Source organism: Phacochoerus africanus, chromosome 9 (assembly GCF_016906955.1).
Source record: "Phacochoerus africanus isolate WHEZ1 chromosome 9, ROS_Pafr_v1, whole genome shotgun sequence".
In the NCBI taxonomy this organism is placed as follows: domain Eukaryota; kingdom Metazoa; phylum Chordata; class Mammalia; order Artiodactyla; family Suidae; genus Phacochoerus; species Phacochoerus africanus.
The window spans coordinates 91,393,077-91,406,876 of NC_062552.1; the positions used below are offsets into that span (position 1 = coordinate 91,393,077).

At 53.2% G+C, this 13,800-nt stretch overlaps 1 protein-coding gene across 10 annotated transcripts in view; it reads left to right on the forward strand.

Moving 5' to 3' along the window:
- PLEKHG3 (pleckstrin homology and RhoGEF domain containing G3) overlaps positions 1-13,800 on the forward strand; it is a 47,044-nt gene that overhangs the window by 17,702 nt on the left and 15,542 nt on the right. For 3 of the 10 annotated variants that reach the window (XM_047794725.1, XM_047794726.1, XM_047794727.1), the window contains exons 1-2: positions 680-754; positions 12,777-13,163. In XM_047794725.1, coding sequence (XP_047650681.1) covers positions 731-754; positions 12,777-13,163 — 411 coding nt within the window. In that variant the 5' untranslated portion in view covers positions 680-730. Of the gene's footprint in view, positions 1-678; positions 755-12,739; positions 13,164-13,800 lie in introns of those variants that run through there. The other 7 variants (XM_047794730.1, XM_047794731.1, XM_047794723.1 and 4 more) reach the window with 5 other exon arrangements.

The window sequence follows — 13,800 nt, forward strand, 5'->3', positions numbered from 1 at the left end:
GCCCTGGATGGTTCTGCCTCATACGGTTGTGGTAAGGAGATTTCATCAAGAATGTGTTTATTAGCACAATGGCTTCTACACCCTAATGCAACGCTAGTTGATTTTATTCCAGCCCATCATCTTGGGAGCCGCTTGTGCCTCAGTTTCCTGATCTGTAAAACGGGGGGCGGGGGGGGTTTAACAGTACCGGACCGAACCCTGCCCACCACCGCTCCCCTCTGCCTCTGGCTGTTTGTAAGGATTAATATCCTCAAGCTTTGAGGGCCTGGGGTGGGGGAGGAGCCGCATCAATGGGTTATTGTTGTGCTGGTGAATGATCTGGCTTTGTTCGGGTGTCTTTAGTATTTGACTTCCTGCAGTTAGGGTCCCCCGACTTTATTTGCTGGAGATATTTGCAGGTCCTCTGCAGCTGATGGCACTCACCTGTGGGCTGTGTGGCTGGATGGCCCTCACCCAGCGGGACGTGCCTTTGGGCTGGGAAGCTCCATTTCCTTTGTTACTGGCCCCCCAGGAATCAGGAATGAAAGCAATGCAGAAAGTATGACCCACACGCGGAACTGATTCTGAATAGGACGTTTATTGAAGAGGTTTTGCAGGAGGCGGCGGGCGCTTTAATTCCCGAGGCTGTTGGTGGCAGCGCTCTGCTCGCCCCAGGCCTGTTAACCGCTGGGCTGCCGGTGCTTGGGGAGAATGCGGCTCCCCGGCCCCAGGCGGCCCTCTCGGTGCTCGGATGGGAGCCCTTTTGAGGAAAGCGGTAGGTACCCAGCTGGGCCAGGCCGAGTGGGGCGTGACTGTGACCGGGACCACCCCAAGTCCAGGCCTCCTTGCTTTGCCAGACTCCCCTGAAAGCTGGCCAGCCCCAGGCTTTGGGGCAAGAGGTGCATTTCTCCCTTGGAGCTTCAGAAACTGAGAACAGGCGTAGGAGAGTTCTTTTTTTTAAAAAACAAAACAAAACAAAACAAAAAACCTGCTCTGGCTTCTTCCAGTGGGTTTGTGCAAGAGGGAGATAATCCTGAGTTCCTCCTAGAGGTGAGTGCAGGTGGTTCTGCGAGGGGGCTGCAGCAGGTCTTCTGATCTCTGAATGTTTATAGAGTTGGATGCTTAGAGAAGGGGCTTGTTCCCAGAGGGACCCAGAAGACAGGGGGGAAAGCAGAGTTAATCTCCCACTTCTGCCGAAGTTGCCTTTTCCCAGAATCCACAGAGGGTGGTTACTTTGGATAAAATCAAGGAAGGGCAGGTTGAGCAGGTGAAAGGAAGTTCTCCCCCGACACCCCTCACCGTCTTTTTCCTGATGGAGGGAGGCCACCAGGCAGGGGCAGTGCCCACCACTCCCTGGGCTCTGGGCTGCAGGTGCAGGGGCTCCAGGGAGCAGATCACCCTACATTGCCCTGGCTTGACTTTCAGCCCCAAGTCCAGGCCTTGCTTTACTAGGAGCAGAACTCTGCTGCCTGGGCCATGCCACTCCATGCCCTGTGTATCTGCTCACCCCAGAATTGCCCCAGAATTGGGAGTTTGATGGCAGTCCCCCCCACCCCCCGAGTCTGGCCTGTGTAACCACTCAGCTGAAGGGAGAAAGCTGCTCTCCTCCCACCTGGGAACTGGTTGGATGAGTTTCCGGGGCCTCCCTGACTGAGGCCCCTTAGAGGGGAAGGCGAGGACCTGGGGGGTGGGGGAAGGTGCTGTGGGAGGGAGGGGTCCCTCCTGGGCTTCGTGAGCTAGGGATCCCCGAGGGTGGGGTAGTGCGGGAGGCCCCGCTCTCTGCTTTTGAGAATTGACCTTGTGTGAGTTTGTAAGCTCTGCCTTGAAAAATCCACACTTTCCTAACTTCTTTGGGTCAGTGGTCAGGCCCAAGGTCATGTCCAGGGCAAAGAGGGGGTGGGGTCTTGGTTGGAGCCCTCTTGCTGTTGTGCCAGAGGGAGGGCGACATGTGACTGATGGCAGCGTGTCCTAAAAGGGGGCTGTTCGTATTCACATACTTTCCTGGGCCTGGGTGCTCTTGCTTGGAACTAGAGATCAAAGTACATTTGGGGGAGCCACCTTTGGCCCCTTACTTCTGATTCGCTTGGGGAGAGAAAGTGAGAATTTGGGAAGGAAAAACTCTTAGGTGGTGGGATGTACACTGACAGGTTCCCCAGCCCAGCTGGGAGTTGCTGTTCTGGAATCCCAGCGGGAAATTCCTTTCCCGTGATCGTCCTGGTAGCTCAATTTCTCCACCTGACATTCTGCTTTTAGGAGCATTTCATTTATATGTAGCTTCGCATCTCCACACTTAGTTGGGGCCTTGTTTCTTCCCCCTTCACAAGGGTTGGGAATAGGCTCATTCTTTTTTCTAGCACATGCTCCCTGCTTCTTTCTCCTTGAAGCTCTCTGTAAAAGCACCCTCCTGGAGCTCCCATCGTGGCTCAGTGGTTAATGAATCTGACTAGGAACCATGAGGTTGCAGGTTCGATCCCTGGCCTCGCTCATTGGGTTAAGGATCTGGCGTTGCCATGAGCCGTGGTGTGGATGGCAGATGCGGCTCGGATCCCGAGTTGCTGTGGCTGTGGTGTAGGCCGGTGGCTATAGCTCCGATTAGACCCCTAGCCTGGGAACTTCCATATGCTGCAGGTCAGGCCATAGAAAAGACAAAAGCACCTTCTTTTCTTTGTTTGTACATCTATACCAGCACTCAAGGTACTGCGTTGTGGATAGTGTGTTTGTATGATTATTTTTCCTTCTACTTTTTGCATTTTCTAGGGTCACACCTGCAGCATATGGAGGGTCCCAGGACTAGGGGTCTAATCGGAGCTGTAGCCGCCGGCCTATACCAGGGCCACAGCAACACGGGATCTGAGCTGGATCCTTAACCCACTGAGCGAGGCCAGGGATCAAACCCGCAACCTCATGGTTCCTACTCGGCTTCATTAACCACTGAACCATGAAGGGAACTCCCTACTTTTTTTTTTTTTATTTTTTCCCCCTTTTTCAGGGCCACACTTGGCGGCATATGGAAGTTCCTGGGCCAGAGGTTGAATTGAGGCTGGGGATCAAACCTGCACTCTCATGGATACTATTCAGGTTCTTGACCCCCTGAGCCACAATGGGAAGTCCCTATTTTCTGTTCTAGAATTCATTTCCTCAAAGACAGGAACGGTGTCTTATTCCTTTCAGTATCCCCAGGACCTAGCATCATGCTCTGAAGTGTTGAATGAATTCCCAAACCCTCTGAACCTCCCCTACTGCTTCAACACCACCCTCTGCTCCCTTTTGTTATTGATGCACTTGTCTCGAGTCTCCTGATAGAATATCAGCTCTTGGGAGCCGGCTCTGTGTGATTCATCTTTGTATCACCCACAAGGCTGCCACAGTGTCTTTGTGCAAAGTGGGTGCTTGAATCTACTTGTCCAGTGAATTCTGAAGCTCATGACTTGGGAAGGGCCAGTAGTGTTATTTCTAAATGAGAGGGTAGACCCTGCGGTACAGATTTGCTCATCGCCCTGCACCTTGTCATCCAGCTGGTCAGAAGCAGAGCTTGCGCTGGCTTTGAGCTGTGCTGGCCGGGGTCCTGGAGCTGTTCCTACACCTTCTGCTGCTTCCCACTCTCTTATATTCCCCGTGAACTTGGAAATGGGCAGACACCAGGGCTTTTCCCAGACCTTTGCATCTTTGTCTTACGTCTTGGCTCTCCCCTATGTCCACTCTGAAGTTAGATTGTGTGTGTTTTTTTTTTTTTAATGATTTTTATTTTTTCCATTATAGCTGGTTTATAATGTCCTGTCAGTTTTCTACTGTGCAGCAAAGTGACCCAGCGACACACACATGTATACATTTTGTGTGGGGTTTTGTTTTGGTTTTTGTTTGTTTTTTCTTTTCCCTTTTTCTTTTTGGCTGTGCCTGGAAGTTCCTGGGTCAGGGGTCGAATCTGCGCAACAGCAGCAACACAGGCTGCTGCAGTGACAACACGGGTACCTTAACCTGCTGCGCCACAAGGGAACACCTAGATTGTGTTTTTTCGTTAAAACCCAAGCACCAGTGTCAAGGATGGTTTCCATCCATCACTTCTTTGTGCTTTTGCTGCCTCACATCACCTTAAATTCTGTACCTGCTCAGGCCTGTTGCCTCCCATGGCTCTGGTTCTCTCCAGTTTCTGGCCGTACACGCTGTCTATCCCCGTGGAACCCTGAGGAATGCACCCTACCTGCTACGGCAAAGGACTCTGACTCACTTATACATCATATTCTGGTTTGATCTGTGGGGCATGGATAGCAGACTGTTTCCTTTCCAACCGAATTGCTTTCTATTTGCCCTTATGAGATCATGGTCCAAATCCACGTTGGGATTGTAGATGATGGATGATTGGCGGGATGAGGGTGGGGTGGGGAGGGAAGTGGTAGGTCATGCTGATTTTCCACATCTAACCTATCTCTCTCAATTTGAGATGTGGGTACTTTTGTGTTTCTTTCTTTCTTTGTTTGTTTTTTGCTTTTTAGGGCCTCACCCATGGCATATGGAGGTTCCCAGGCTAGGGGTCGAATTGGAGCTACAGCTGCAGGCCTACGCCACAGCCACAGCCAGCCACGTGGGATCCGAGCCGTTTCTTTGACCTACACCACAGCTCACGGCAACGCTGGATCCTTGACCCACTGAGCAAGGCCAGGGATTGAACCTGCCACCTCACGGTTCCTTGTTGGATTTGTTTCTGCCGAGCCACAATGGGAACTCCATGGATCAACTTTTTAAGGCACACATCAGAAAAGTCTCTTGTCCTGGTGCTCTTGGAACAAATAATTCATCCATCCTCATTCTCACTACCATATATGGAGGGTTTCCTGAGGGTCGGATGTGGTACAAATTGCTCTCCTTGTATCATCTCAATCTTGGAGACCAGTGAAGTTGGTGGTATTGCTGTGCTCATGTTACAGGTGAGGAACTTGAAGCTTGGTCAGGTCAAGTGACTTGCCCAAGGCCACACACAGCCCGTAAAGGTGGAGGAGCTGGGGTTCAAACCCCTTCTGCCTGACTCTAAAGCCTATGAGTCTGTTTAGTGCATTCAGTCCCAGCTCCGTGGACTCCCAAGCACACACCTACTTGCTCATTCCTTTTCTTCTGAGAACTCAGGGGGACCTGAGGGGCAAGTGTTCCCCCTTGCTTCCCACTGAGATTCTCCAGTGCCTTTGGCCCTGATGCAGTAGTAAGGGCTGCAGCTCCTGAAGGTGTGGTTCAATCCTAGAGGCCTCAAACCAAGCGGCCCCTCGAGTGGGCACAGAGGGGCGACTAGGTGACTCCTTTGTAGGGTGGGGTCCCTGAGTTTTATTGATAAGGGGGAGTGGTCCTGTGACCCTTTTGACCTAGAGATGAGAGAGGTGGGGCCTCTGGGACCATTGGATGTGTCTGATTCCTCATATGGTCTTTATTTAGATCCTCCATTTTCTGGGGACATTGTGTCATTTTCCTGCTTAGTGACAAGTTGTGCTGGGAGCGAGGTGACCTACTCTGGCTGTGAGTGATAGCAATTTCTCATCAACAGTAATGGCTCTCATTTGCCTTCAGTACCTGTTTTTGTGAAACCTCCTGCTGGACTGCTTTTCCTGGGATATCTGTTGGGCAATTTTATTGTTGTCCCTTCTCCAAACTCCCAAGTGGCCCATTGTCCACCTTCCCTTCCTCCCAGTTTTTGTGGCTGGTCTCTTACTATGAGCACAGCAGGGCAGCCATGCCCCTGCTCTGTCTGGTCCCTTGTCTGGGGGCCCATGTAGGACAGGACTGCGGGGGTAAGTGAGCAGTCACCACTCCTGGGTGCCTCTTGGTGGACTGGAAATTTGCTGGCAGTGACTAATGTGGAAACTTATTCGTCCAAGAGGAACTGGCTCAGGTCTTGACTTTGACCACTGTTTATCTTTCACCTGACTATGGGAGTGGTGAGGTGCTCTAGGCCCAAAGCAACAGGAATTTGAGCACCCGGTAAGTGTGTGCACTGCCTTCTGAGGGTGAAAGAAGGCCCAACTCAATTGGGTTTTGCTACCTAGTCTGCAAGAAAAGCTTGCACGTATGCACCCCTGATGACCAGTGCTTTATGTGATCCTCATTAGGGTTCAAAGAAGTAATGTGTATCAGTGTCCCCCAGCTGCTGTAACAAAACTCTGCACACTTAGCAGCTTAAAACCCGCACACACTGATTACCTTACAGTTCTGGAAGTCAGATGTCAGTCTGGGCCCACAGGGCTGTGTTCTTTCTGGAGACTCCAGGGGAAAGTTTGTCTTCTTGTCCTTTGCAGCTTCCCGAGGTTGCCCAGATCCTTTGACTTGTGGTCCTTTTCCTCCAGTTGCAAAACCAGCAGCCTAGCACCTACCCTTCTCTTACTCCCTGTCTCTCTGCTTTTGCTGTCATGTCAACTTCTGATTCCTGATGTGTCCCACTCATAAGGTGCGTTGTGATGCCTTTGGGCCTACATCTCCTCATCTCAAGATCCTTTGTTTGATCACATCTGCAAAAAGTCTTTTGCCATATAAGGTAACATGCTGAGATTCCTCCTATCCAGGGATTAGGATGTGCTTGTTCTTGGGGAGAAGCATTATTTAGTCTACGACAGCGTGTGTGTTGGATGGGCTGGTAATGACTGAGGCCGCCTTTCTAAGGAGATAATTTGACCAAATTTGTTCAGGGACACCTTCCAGGTTTGAGGAGCAACATGAGCAAATGTTGGGGTGGTGGGGACGGTGAGGTGTGCGAGAGTGGTCCTCCCACTGAAACGAGATGCCAGGGGCTTTCCTTGCTTTCCAAGGCCAGGCCGAGGGAGTTTTCTGGACTTCAGTCTGTAGGGCCAGACTTCCTCCCAGAATTCAGGTGGGAGGAACCATTGGCAACCATAGCGTTTCCTTCCTAGCAGCTGACTCAGCCACACTTAGTGGCCCCCCTGCTATTCTGGGGCGGTGGGAAAAGGAATTCATGGGGGAACAGAAATTTGAGCTAGCTGGCCTGGGTTTGGATGGCCCAGAAACCCTGGTGACACCGTTCGTACCGCCTCTGCGACAGTCACACTGCTCACATTGAAGGCTGTCCCTGGGGAGCCTCCCCTTGTCCTCTCTTAGGGTGCTTAGGGCCCCTGCGTCTCTGGGGAGGGAGGGGCGGGGCAGAAAGCCTGACCCTCTCAGGGATCCTCCCCATCCTCAGGAGAGCCGCTAGGGTGTGGTGACAGGTGTCCTCCGCTGGTGTGACCTCACTCAGCTCTCCGTACCCTCTGCTGGCCAAGGGAGCCATAGGAACAGACCTGGGAGAGCCTGGCTTCTGTGGGGACAGCATTGGACAGCAGGTGGCTGGGGTGGTGCTGCTGCACTGGAGTGAAGGCTGGGTGGGTGGGGGGGTGTGTGTGGAGAGCACAATGGGACTAGGGAGCTTGGGGAGCTGTGGAAATTCGCACTGCTCCTGCCCAGTTTTCTGGAAATGCTGTAGCTTTTCTGTTTCTTCCTTCTGGTACCCTTTCTGAGAGGATCCTGACAGCGCAGTTGGGGGGATGTCCTGCAGAAGGTCAAAGGCCTTGGGTACCTGGCAAGTTCCTCTGCTTCCCTCCACTGGATCTTGGAGCAGTTGCCTTGGGGGAGCCCCCTGGCTCCGTCCTGCCCACCCGCCTGCCTCCAGAGCGGGTGTGGCAAGTTGGGCTTCCGCCTCTTGGGTGTGGGGCCAGGATGGTAGGTGAGAGGATGACGGCAGCCGCCTCCGCACCTGGACCCAGCCCCTCTGAACCAAACTGTTTTCTGGGGCGTCTCCAGGGCGCTGGCCCACACAGCCTTCTCCCTTTCACATGCCTTCTCAGCCCGCTGGCCCTGGAGGGAGGGCTGGAAGGGAATGTTGGTGAGTCCTGGGGACTTGCCAGGACCAGAGAAAGCAGAGGTTCTCCGGAAGTTTCCAGGGTGAGTGCCCCTGTGGGGCTGTTCTTTCTGTAGTTAGGGCGGGATTGGGAAGCAGGATCCTACTGCCTTAGTGACAAGAGGCCTGAGGATAGAACCTGGGGGCTCTGGTGGGTTTGGGGTAGTCGCTTTTCTTCTGTTGGAGGCAGGAGTTCAGGTCAGACTGAGGGCATGGTGCTGAGGCGTAGTGGGAGGAGAAGGATGTGGGACTTGGCCCCAGTCAGCTGTGCAGGGAATCCAAGGGGCTTGCTGCAGCCTCCCTGCCTGAGGATGTCCAGGAAAGGTCCCCGGGAGGTAGATGGGGCCGATAACCTGAAGAGGTGAGGGGGAGAAAGGGTGTGGATTATGTTTAAAGTTAGAGAAAGTTTAGAAGTTTCCATCGTGGCTTAGCAGGTTAAGAACCCAACATGGTGTCGGTGAGGATACGGGTTTGATCCGTGGCCTCACTCAGTGGGTTAGGGATCCAGCATTGCTGTGGTGTAGGCCTGGAGCTGCAGCTCCAGTTTGCCCTCTAGCCTGAGAACTTCCATATGCCACACCTGCGGCCCTAAAAAAGAAAAAGGAATTTAGAGAAAGTTTAAAAAGAAGAAAGGAACTGATCTCCTTTCCTCTCCTGTGCCTGGACCCTTAAAGGTACATGTTTGAGCAGCTTCTTGGGCCCATCAGAACCCTATCAAAGAGGGCTTCCAGGTGTGAGAAATAAAGAATTTTGAGAAGCCTAATTCAGTGATGGATGACTGTTGAAAGATGGAAGAGGTCACTTTGGGGGGATACTTAAGGGCACTGGTGATGGGTGTGCTGGAATGAATGGGGAGGGCGTGGGCATCTGGCTGGAGGATCTGCCTGCTGTCATCACCTCCTCCTCTAGGCTCTCACTTCCCCCAGACACTATCTTCCAAGGTGAGTTTGAAGACCTGAGTTCTCATGTTGGCTTTGGGGTGAATCTTACAATGTGGGGTCGTATTCCATGGAGAAGAAGGAAAGGATGCTTCCGCCTCTCTGGGGGAGTCTGAATGGTACCCAGTAACAGTTGGGATCGGGCTTTTAGGACCAGAGTGCCGTCACTGGGTGTGATGTCCCTTCTCCGTCACTATCTAATGGTGTCTGCTCACAGTCCCCCTTGGACTCTGCCTTGGCTGCTCTCACTGCCCCATGTGCCCTTTATCCCTCTTTCTGGCTTTCTGTGCTTTTCCAGTAAGTCCTCCTGCCCAGAGGAAAGAAAGTGAGAGCACACCTTGGGCTCCTAGGTCTCACGGTCACTGCAGGGCAGCTCTTATCATCTGGGGAATTAGAGTCCAATCCCGGTACCTCATGTGTCTTCCCGTTTCTCCATGACCCGCCGTCCTTTGACCTGGAATCTTTATTTCTACCGTGTTTTTCCAAGGAAGGGGTAAATGTCCAAAGGTCACATAGTAGGAGGTCTGGACATAGCCTTCAGGCATCTTCACTCTCCATCAGCCTTTGAGGGATGAACGAAATGTCTTGGTAAAAGCCCTGACCTTTCCGTCTTCATATGCCCCCCACAGCTCATGCTGAGGCCAAGACGTGGCATCCAGGGCTGTGACGAGTCCTTTGCCCGTGGTTCTAGCTGGGGTGAAATCCATCAGGGAGGTAGCCGACAGTCAGCGGGGACACAAGAGCAGGCACATTGAAGCCTGAGCACCTGAGTTCAAATCCAGGCTCTGCCATGTGCAACTTCTGTGGCCTCGGTTTCTGCATCTGTAAAATGGTGATAATTTAATTCCCACCTCGCAGAGTTATGAGATAAAAATGTCTTGTTATGTCTGCAGCACTTGGAACATTTTAGCTGTCAGCCGCTATGCTTACTTTTAACCCCAGGAGGATTTAGGCATGGGCGCTATTCTGAAAACATGGTTTGCGAGGAGACGGCTGTGTGCAGTCAGAGAATTCTCCAAGTAGAAAGAGTGGTTCAGGAGTGTCCATCATGGCTCAGTGGTTAACGAACTCGACTAGGAACCATGAGGTTTCGGGATCGATCCCTGGCCTTGCTCAGTGGGTTGAGGATCTGGTGTTGCCGTGAGCTGTGGTGTAGGTTGCAGACGCAGCTCGGATCCCACCTTGCTGTGGCTCTGGTGTAGGCCAGCAGCTACAGCTCCGATTGGACCCCTAGCCTGGGAACCTCCATATGCCGCAGGAGCGGCCCTAGAAAAGGCAAAAAGACAAAAAAAAAAAAAAAAAACTCCAAAAGGATGGTTTTGTTCCTGGGCTTGACATGTGCTGCTGTCACTACTCCATGGCAATGGGGTCCCTAAAGAGTGACCCACAGAAGGTACCCTTCAGGGTTAAATCTCCCTGAGGGTGATGGTGGGGTGGGGGTAGGGGGCTGTGACTAATCTTTCACTTTAAGGTCATGACCTGGCCAGCTGTGAAATCCATTAGGGACTTGAGCCTTTTCCGCTTAGCGTCCCCATAGGGGCTGACTGACCCCAGGTTTGATGTGGGAAAGGTCTTAGGTCATAAATCCTGCCCCATTGTTCCAGCTGGGACAGACAGGAGTGGGGGTGGGTGGGTGGGAGGGGGAAGGAGTGGAGAGGGTGGTTTGAAGGACACCAGAGTCCCACAGGGCTGAGGTTAAAGGCTGGGGCGGAGTTTGGGTCTTTGTGCTGGAGTGACCCGATGACACGGTGGGTAGAAATGACTAGCTGGTTAATCCTACAAGCTCTTTGAGGAGGTAGAAAAAACCAGCAACATTGCATTTCCCAAGCAGCTCTCCTCTGAGATGCTCAGTTTCACCAGGGTGATCCTGTTTGTTAATTCCACATTCATTGTACCCGGAAGGAGGGAGAAACAGGACTGGCCGCAGTGCTGCCATGGTGTCCTCACCTGCAAAGTGTGAGGCTCACATAGAGTGCCTCAGAGGTGACCCCTTTCCCCATCTGAGACATGTAGTGAGACGGTGCTGTACTTGGTGGGTCCAAGCTGGGCTAGTGTGGATGGCAAACGGGTCTCAATGCTCCTGTCTTTAGCTCAGTAGTGATACTGGTTTGTCTACCATCCTTATCCTTTTGCCAGATCACCTTTAAGGCTCCTGCCCTTAAGTCACTTACAGCCTAAGGCAGGGGCGGGGGGGGGGGGGGTCTCACACAGTGAGTGCTACCATAGGGGTAACCCTGCCCTTATGCTATAAGAGTACATAGAAGGCCCCCCCCCCCCAGGTTTGAGTTTCTGGGGATGTGTCTGTGGGTTGGCTTCTAACTGAGACCTGAGGGTTGGTATAGATGACACGGTGGTGGTGGTGGGGGGTGGCCTATGGCCTGGGGTAAATGTGGAGGAAGTAATGGTTAGGCAGAGAGAAGATTTGCAAAAGCCAGAGCCCAGAGGTGCTGGCACAGGCAGGGGCACAGAACACCAGAGGGCAAATTCAAGGCTATCAGAATGATGGCACATTCTAGATCCTTCTCCTTACAGTTCTGTGGTCCAGTAGCTTCTGAGCCCAAGCACTGAGGTTGGAAGGCTTTGGGTCCGTGGGGCTGAGACGGATGGAAATAGCCATCAGACGAACGTTTTGGAAAGTGGTGTTGGTGAGCCCTGGCGCTCTGTGGTGGGGGTGGAATTTTCTTGATGTTTCTGAAGCCCACACCCCCTCACCCCTGACTTGTGGCTCCAAGCTGGCCTACCTGTGAGCCGCACCATCTGCTCAGGGAATAAAGTCCACCTGAGGATGGTGAGGCTGTGTTTGCCTCACCTGGGAGCAGCTTCCTGCTTGCTCTGGTGCCCTGGCTTAACTGTGCACAGGGAAGCTTAGTAAGGAGACTCACCTGTGGCTCAGCCCTGGGGAATTTCCTGTGTCCGGGGAGCCGGGGTGAGTCAGGGACATGCCCCAGGTGCTAGGGGTGGGGGTAATGTGGGCTCTGCCTTCATATCACTTGCTCTCCCTTCTCCATTAATATCCAAAAGGTTTCAGGTCCATGGTGAAGCCACTGGTGCCCGAGTGATTTTGCAATCCTGGGCAGACTCTTATTCTCTGGAATGTAGATTGTTAAGAGCCAGATCCTTGACAAGTGGGCATTCGGAAAGTACTTTTTTGATGACCACCATTATCCATCCACCGTTTTGATGGTAGATGGAGCTGTTGCTCTGTGCAGGCCCCATGCTCCGAGATGTACACCCAGCAGGTTGCTGGATCCTTGGGAGCACAACCCTGGGGTGGATGGTTTCAACTGAGACTCTGGGAGGAGCAGAGGGGCTGGGCTTCGGATTCCATTAGAAGGCACTCCTGACTGCTGCTCAGGCAGAGATGCTCTCTTTGCTTTTCTGGGCCTTGGGTTTCTGAGCCTTTTATTGTCCCCAGGTGTGGCCAACCATTCCTCCATCCTGGGAAAGCTGTTGGAGGCAGGCAGGAATGTAACTTAGGCATCTCTGTAGATGCTCCTATAGTCTGAAAGAAGGGACTTGAGATTCAGAGTTGTTGCTCTTAAAAATTGTGGTAAAATATACATAAAATTTAATTTTAACTTTTTTTTTTTTTAATATACAGCACTTTGGGGGGGGGGGGCTGTTCCCCCGGGACATACGGAGTTCCCAGGGCCAGGGATCAGATCTGAGCTGAAGGCAATGCCGGATCCTTAACCCACTGTGCCCGGCTGGGGATCGAACCTGTGTCCCAGCTGCTCCCACGATGCCACGGTTCCCCTAGCACCACAGCGGGAACCCCACGCTTTAAACATTTTTAAGTGTGCGCTGGCATGAAGTACATTCACATTGTCCTGCATCCACTATCACCATCCATCCACAGAACTTTCATTATCTTGCAAAACTGAAACTGTACCTATTAAACAATTAACTCCCCATTCCCTCCTTCCCTAGCCTCTGGCCACCACCCTTTTACTTTCAGTTTTCCCTAGGTTTGACCCTTTGTCTGTCCCGCCCAGAACCTCCCGGGAGCGTCCCCGCCAGGCAGCGATGCCAGGATGCCCGTCTCCACTTCCCTCCGCCAGGATGGCAGCCAGGAGCGGCCCGTGAGCCTGACCTCCACCACCTCCTCATCGGGCTCCTCCCGTGACAGCCACGGGGCCATGGAGGAGCCCAGTGGCTCCGAAACATCGGCCGAGAACGGGGCGGGCTCCCCGCGCGCCCGCCGTCACCCCAACAGCAACAACAACTCCAGCAGCTGGCGGAACATGAGGGGCTCCCTGTCCCCATTCAACAGCCGGGCCTCGGTGGCGCCTGCGCACAAGCTGAGCTACCTGGGCCGAGTGGTGCGGGAAATCGTGGAAACCGAGCGCACATATGTGCAGGACCTGCGCAGCATCGTAGAGGTGAGGCTCCCCTCCGTGGGGCTTCGGGGCTGACATTGGGAGCAGATGACCGAGGGGACGAGTGTCTCCTCTTTGCCTGGGGCTGGCCTCTGGCTTCAGGTGGCCCAGCTCTTCTGCATAACCTTTTATCCGTGGTAGGAAAGTTCTCACTGATAGGTTTGTCTCCAGGATCAGCTTCCCATGGTGGAGTGGGGAGACCCCAGAGCTCCTGCCCTGGGAAGCCCCTGGCTGCTCACCCTGCTTTTAGACTTGGGGTCCGATCAGTGGCTTGAACGAGCAGAACTTCCTGTAGATGGTGGGAAGTAGGCATCCTCGGCTGGGAGCGGGGGACCACGGTGCCTAGCGGAAACTGAACCACAGTGAAGAAACTGGCTCTGGATGCCCCTCCGCCAGCACCCGCCCAACTCCCTGCCCTGTTGTTTCCTGCCTGTTGGGGTCTTGAGCACCTGCCTAACTCCCTTGACCTCAGGGTCCTCATGTGTAAATTGACGATGCAGGACCTTGCAGGGCCACTTGAGTGTTTCACATCCAGAAGCCGGCAGGAGGAGGGGACTGTGGTCGCCACTGAGGAAGCTCTCTGCCTGCTTTGCAGGAAGGTGTATTCATTTCTTAGACCTGCCTAACTACCAAAGATGCA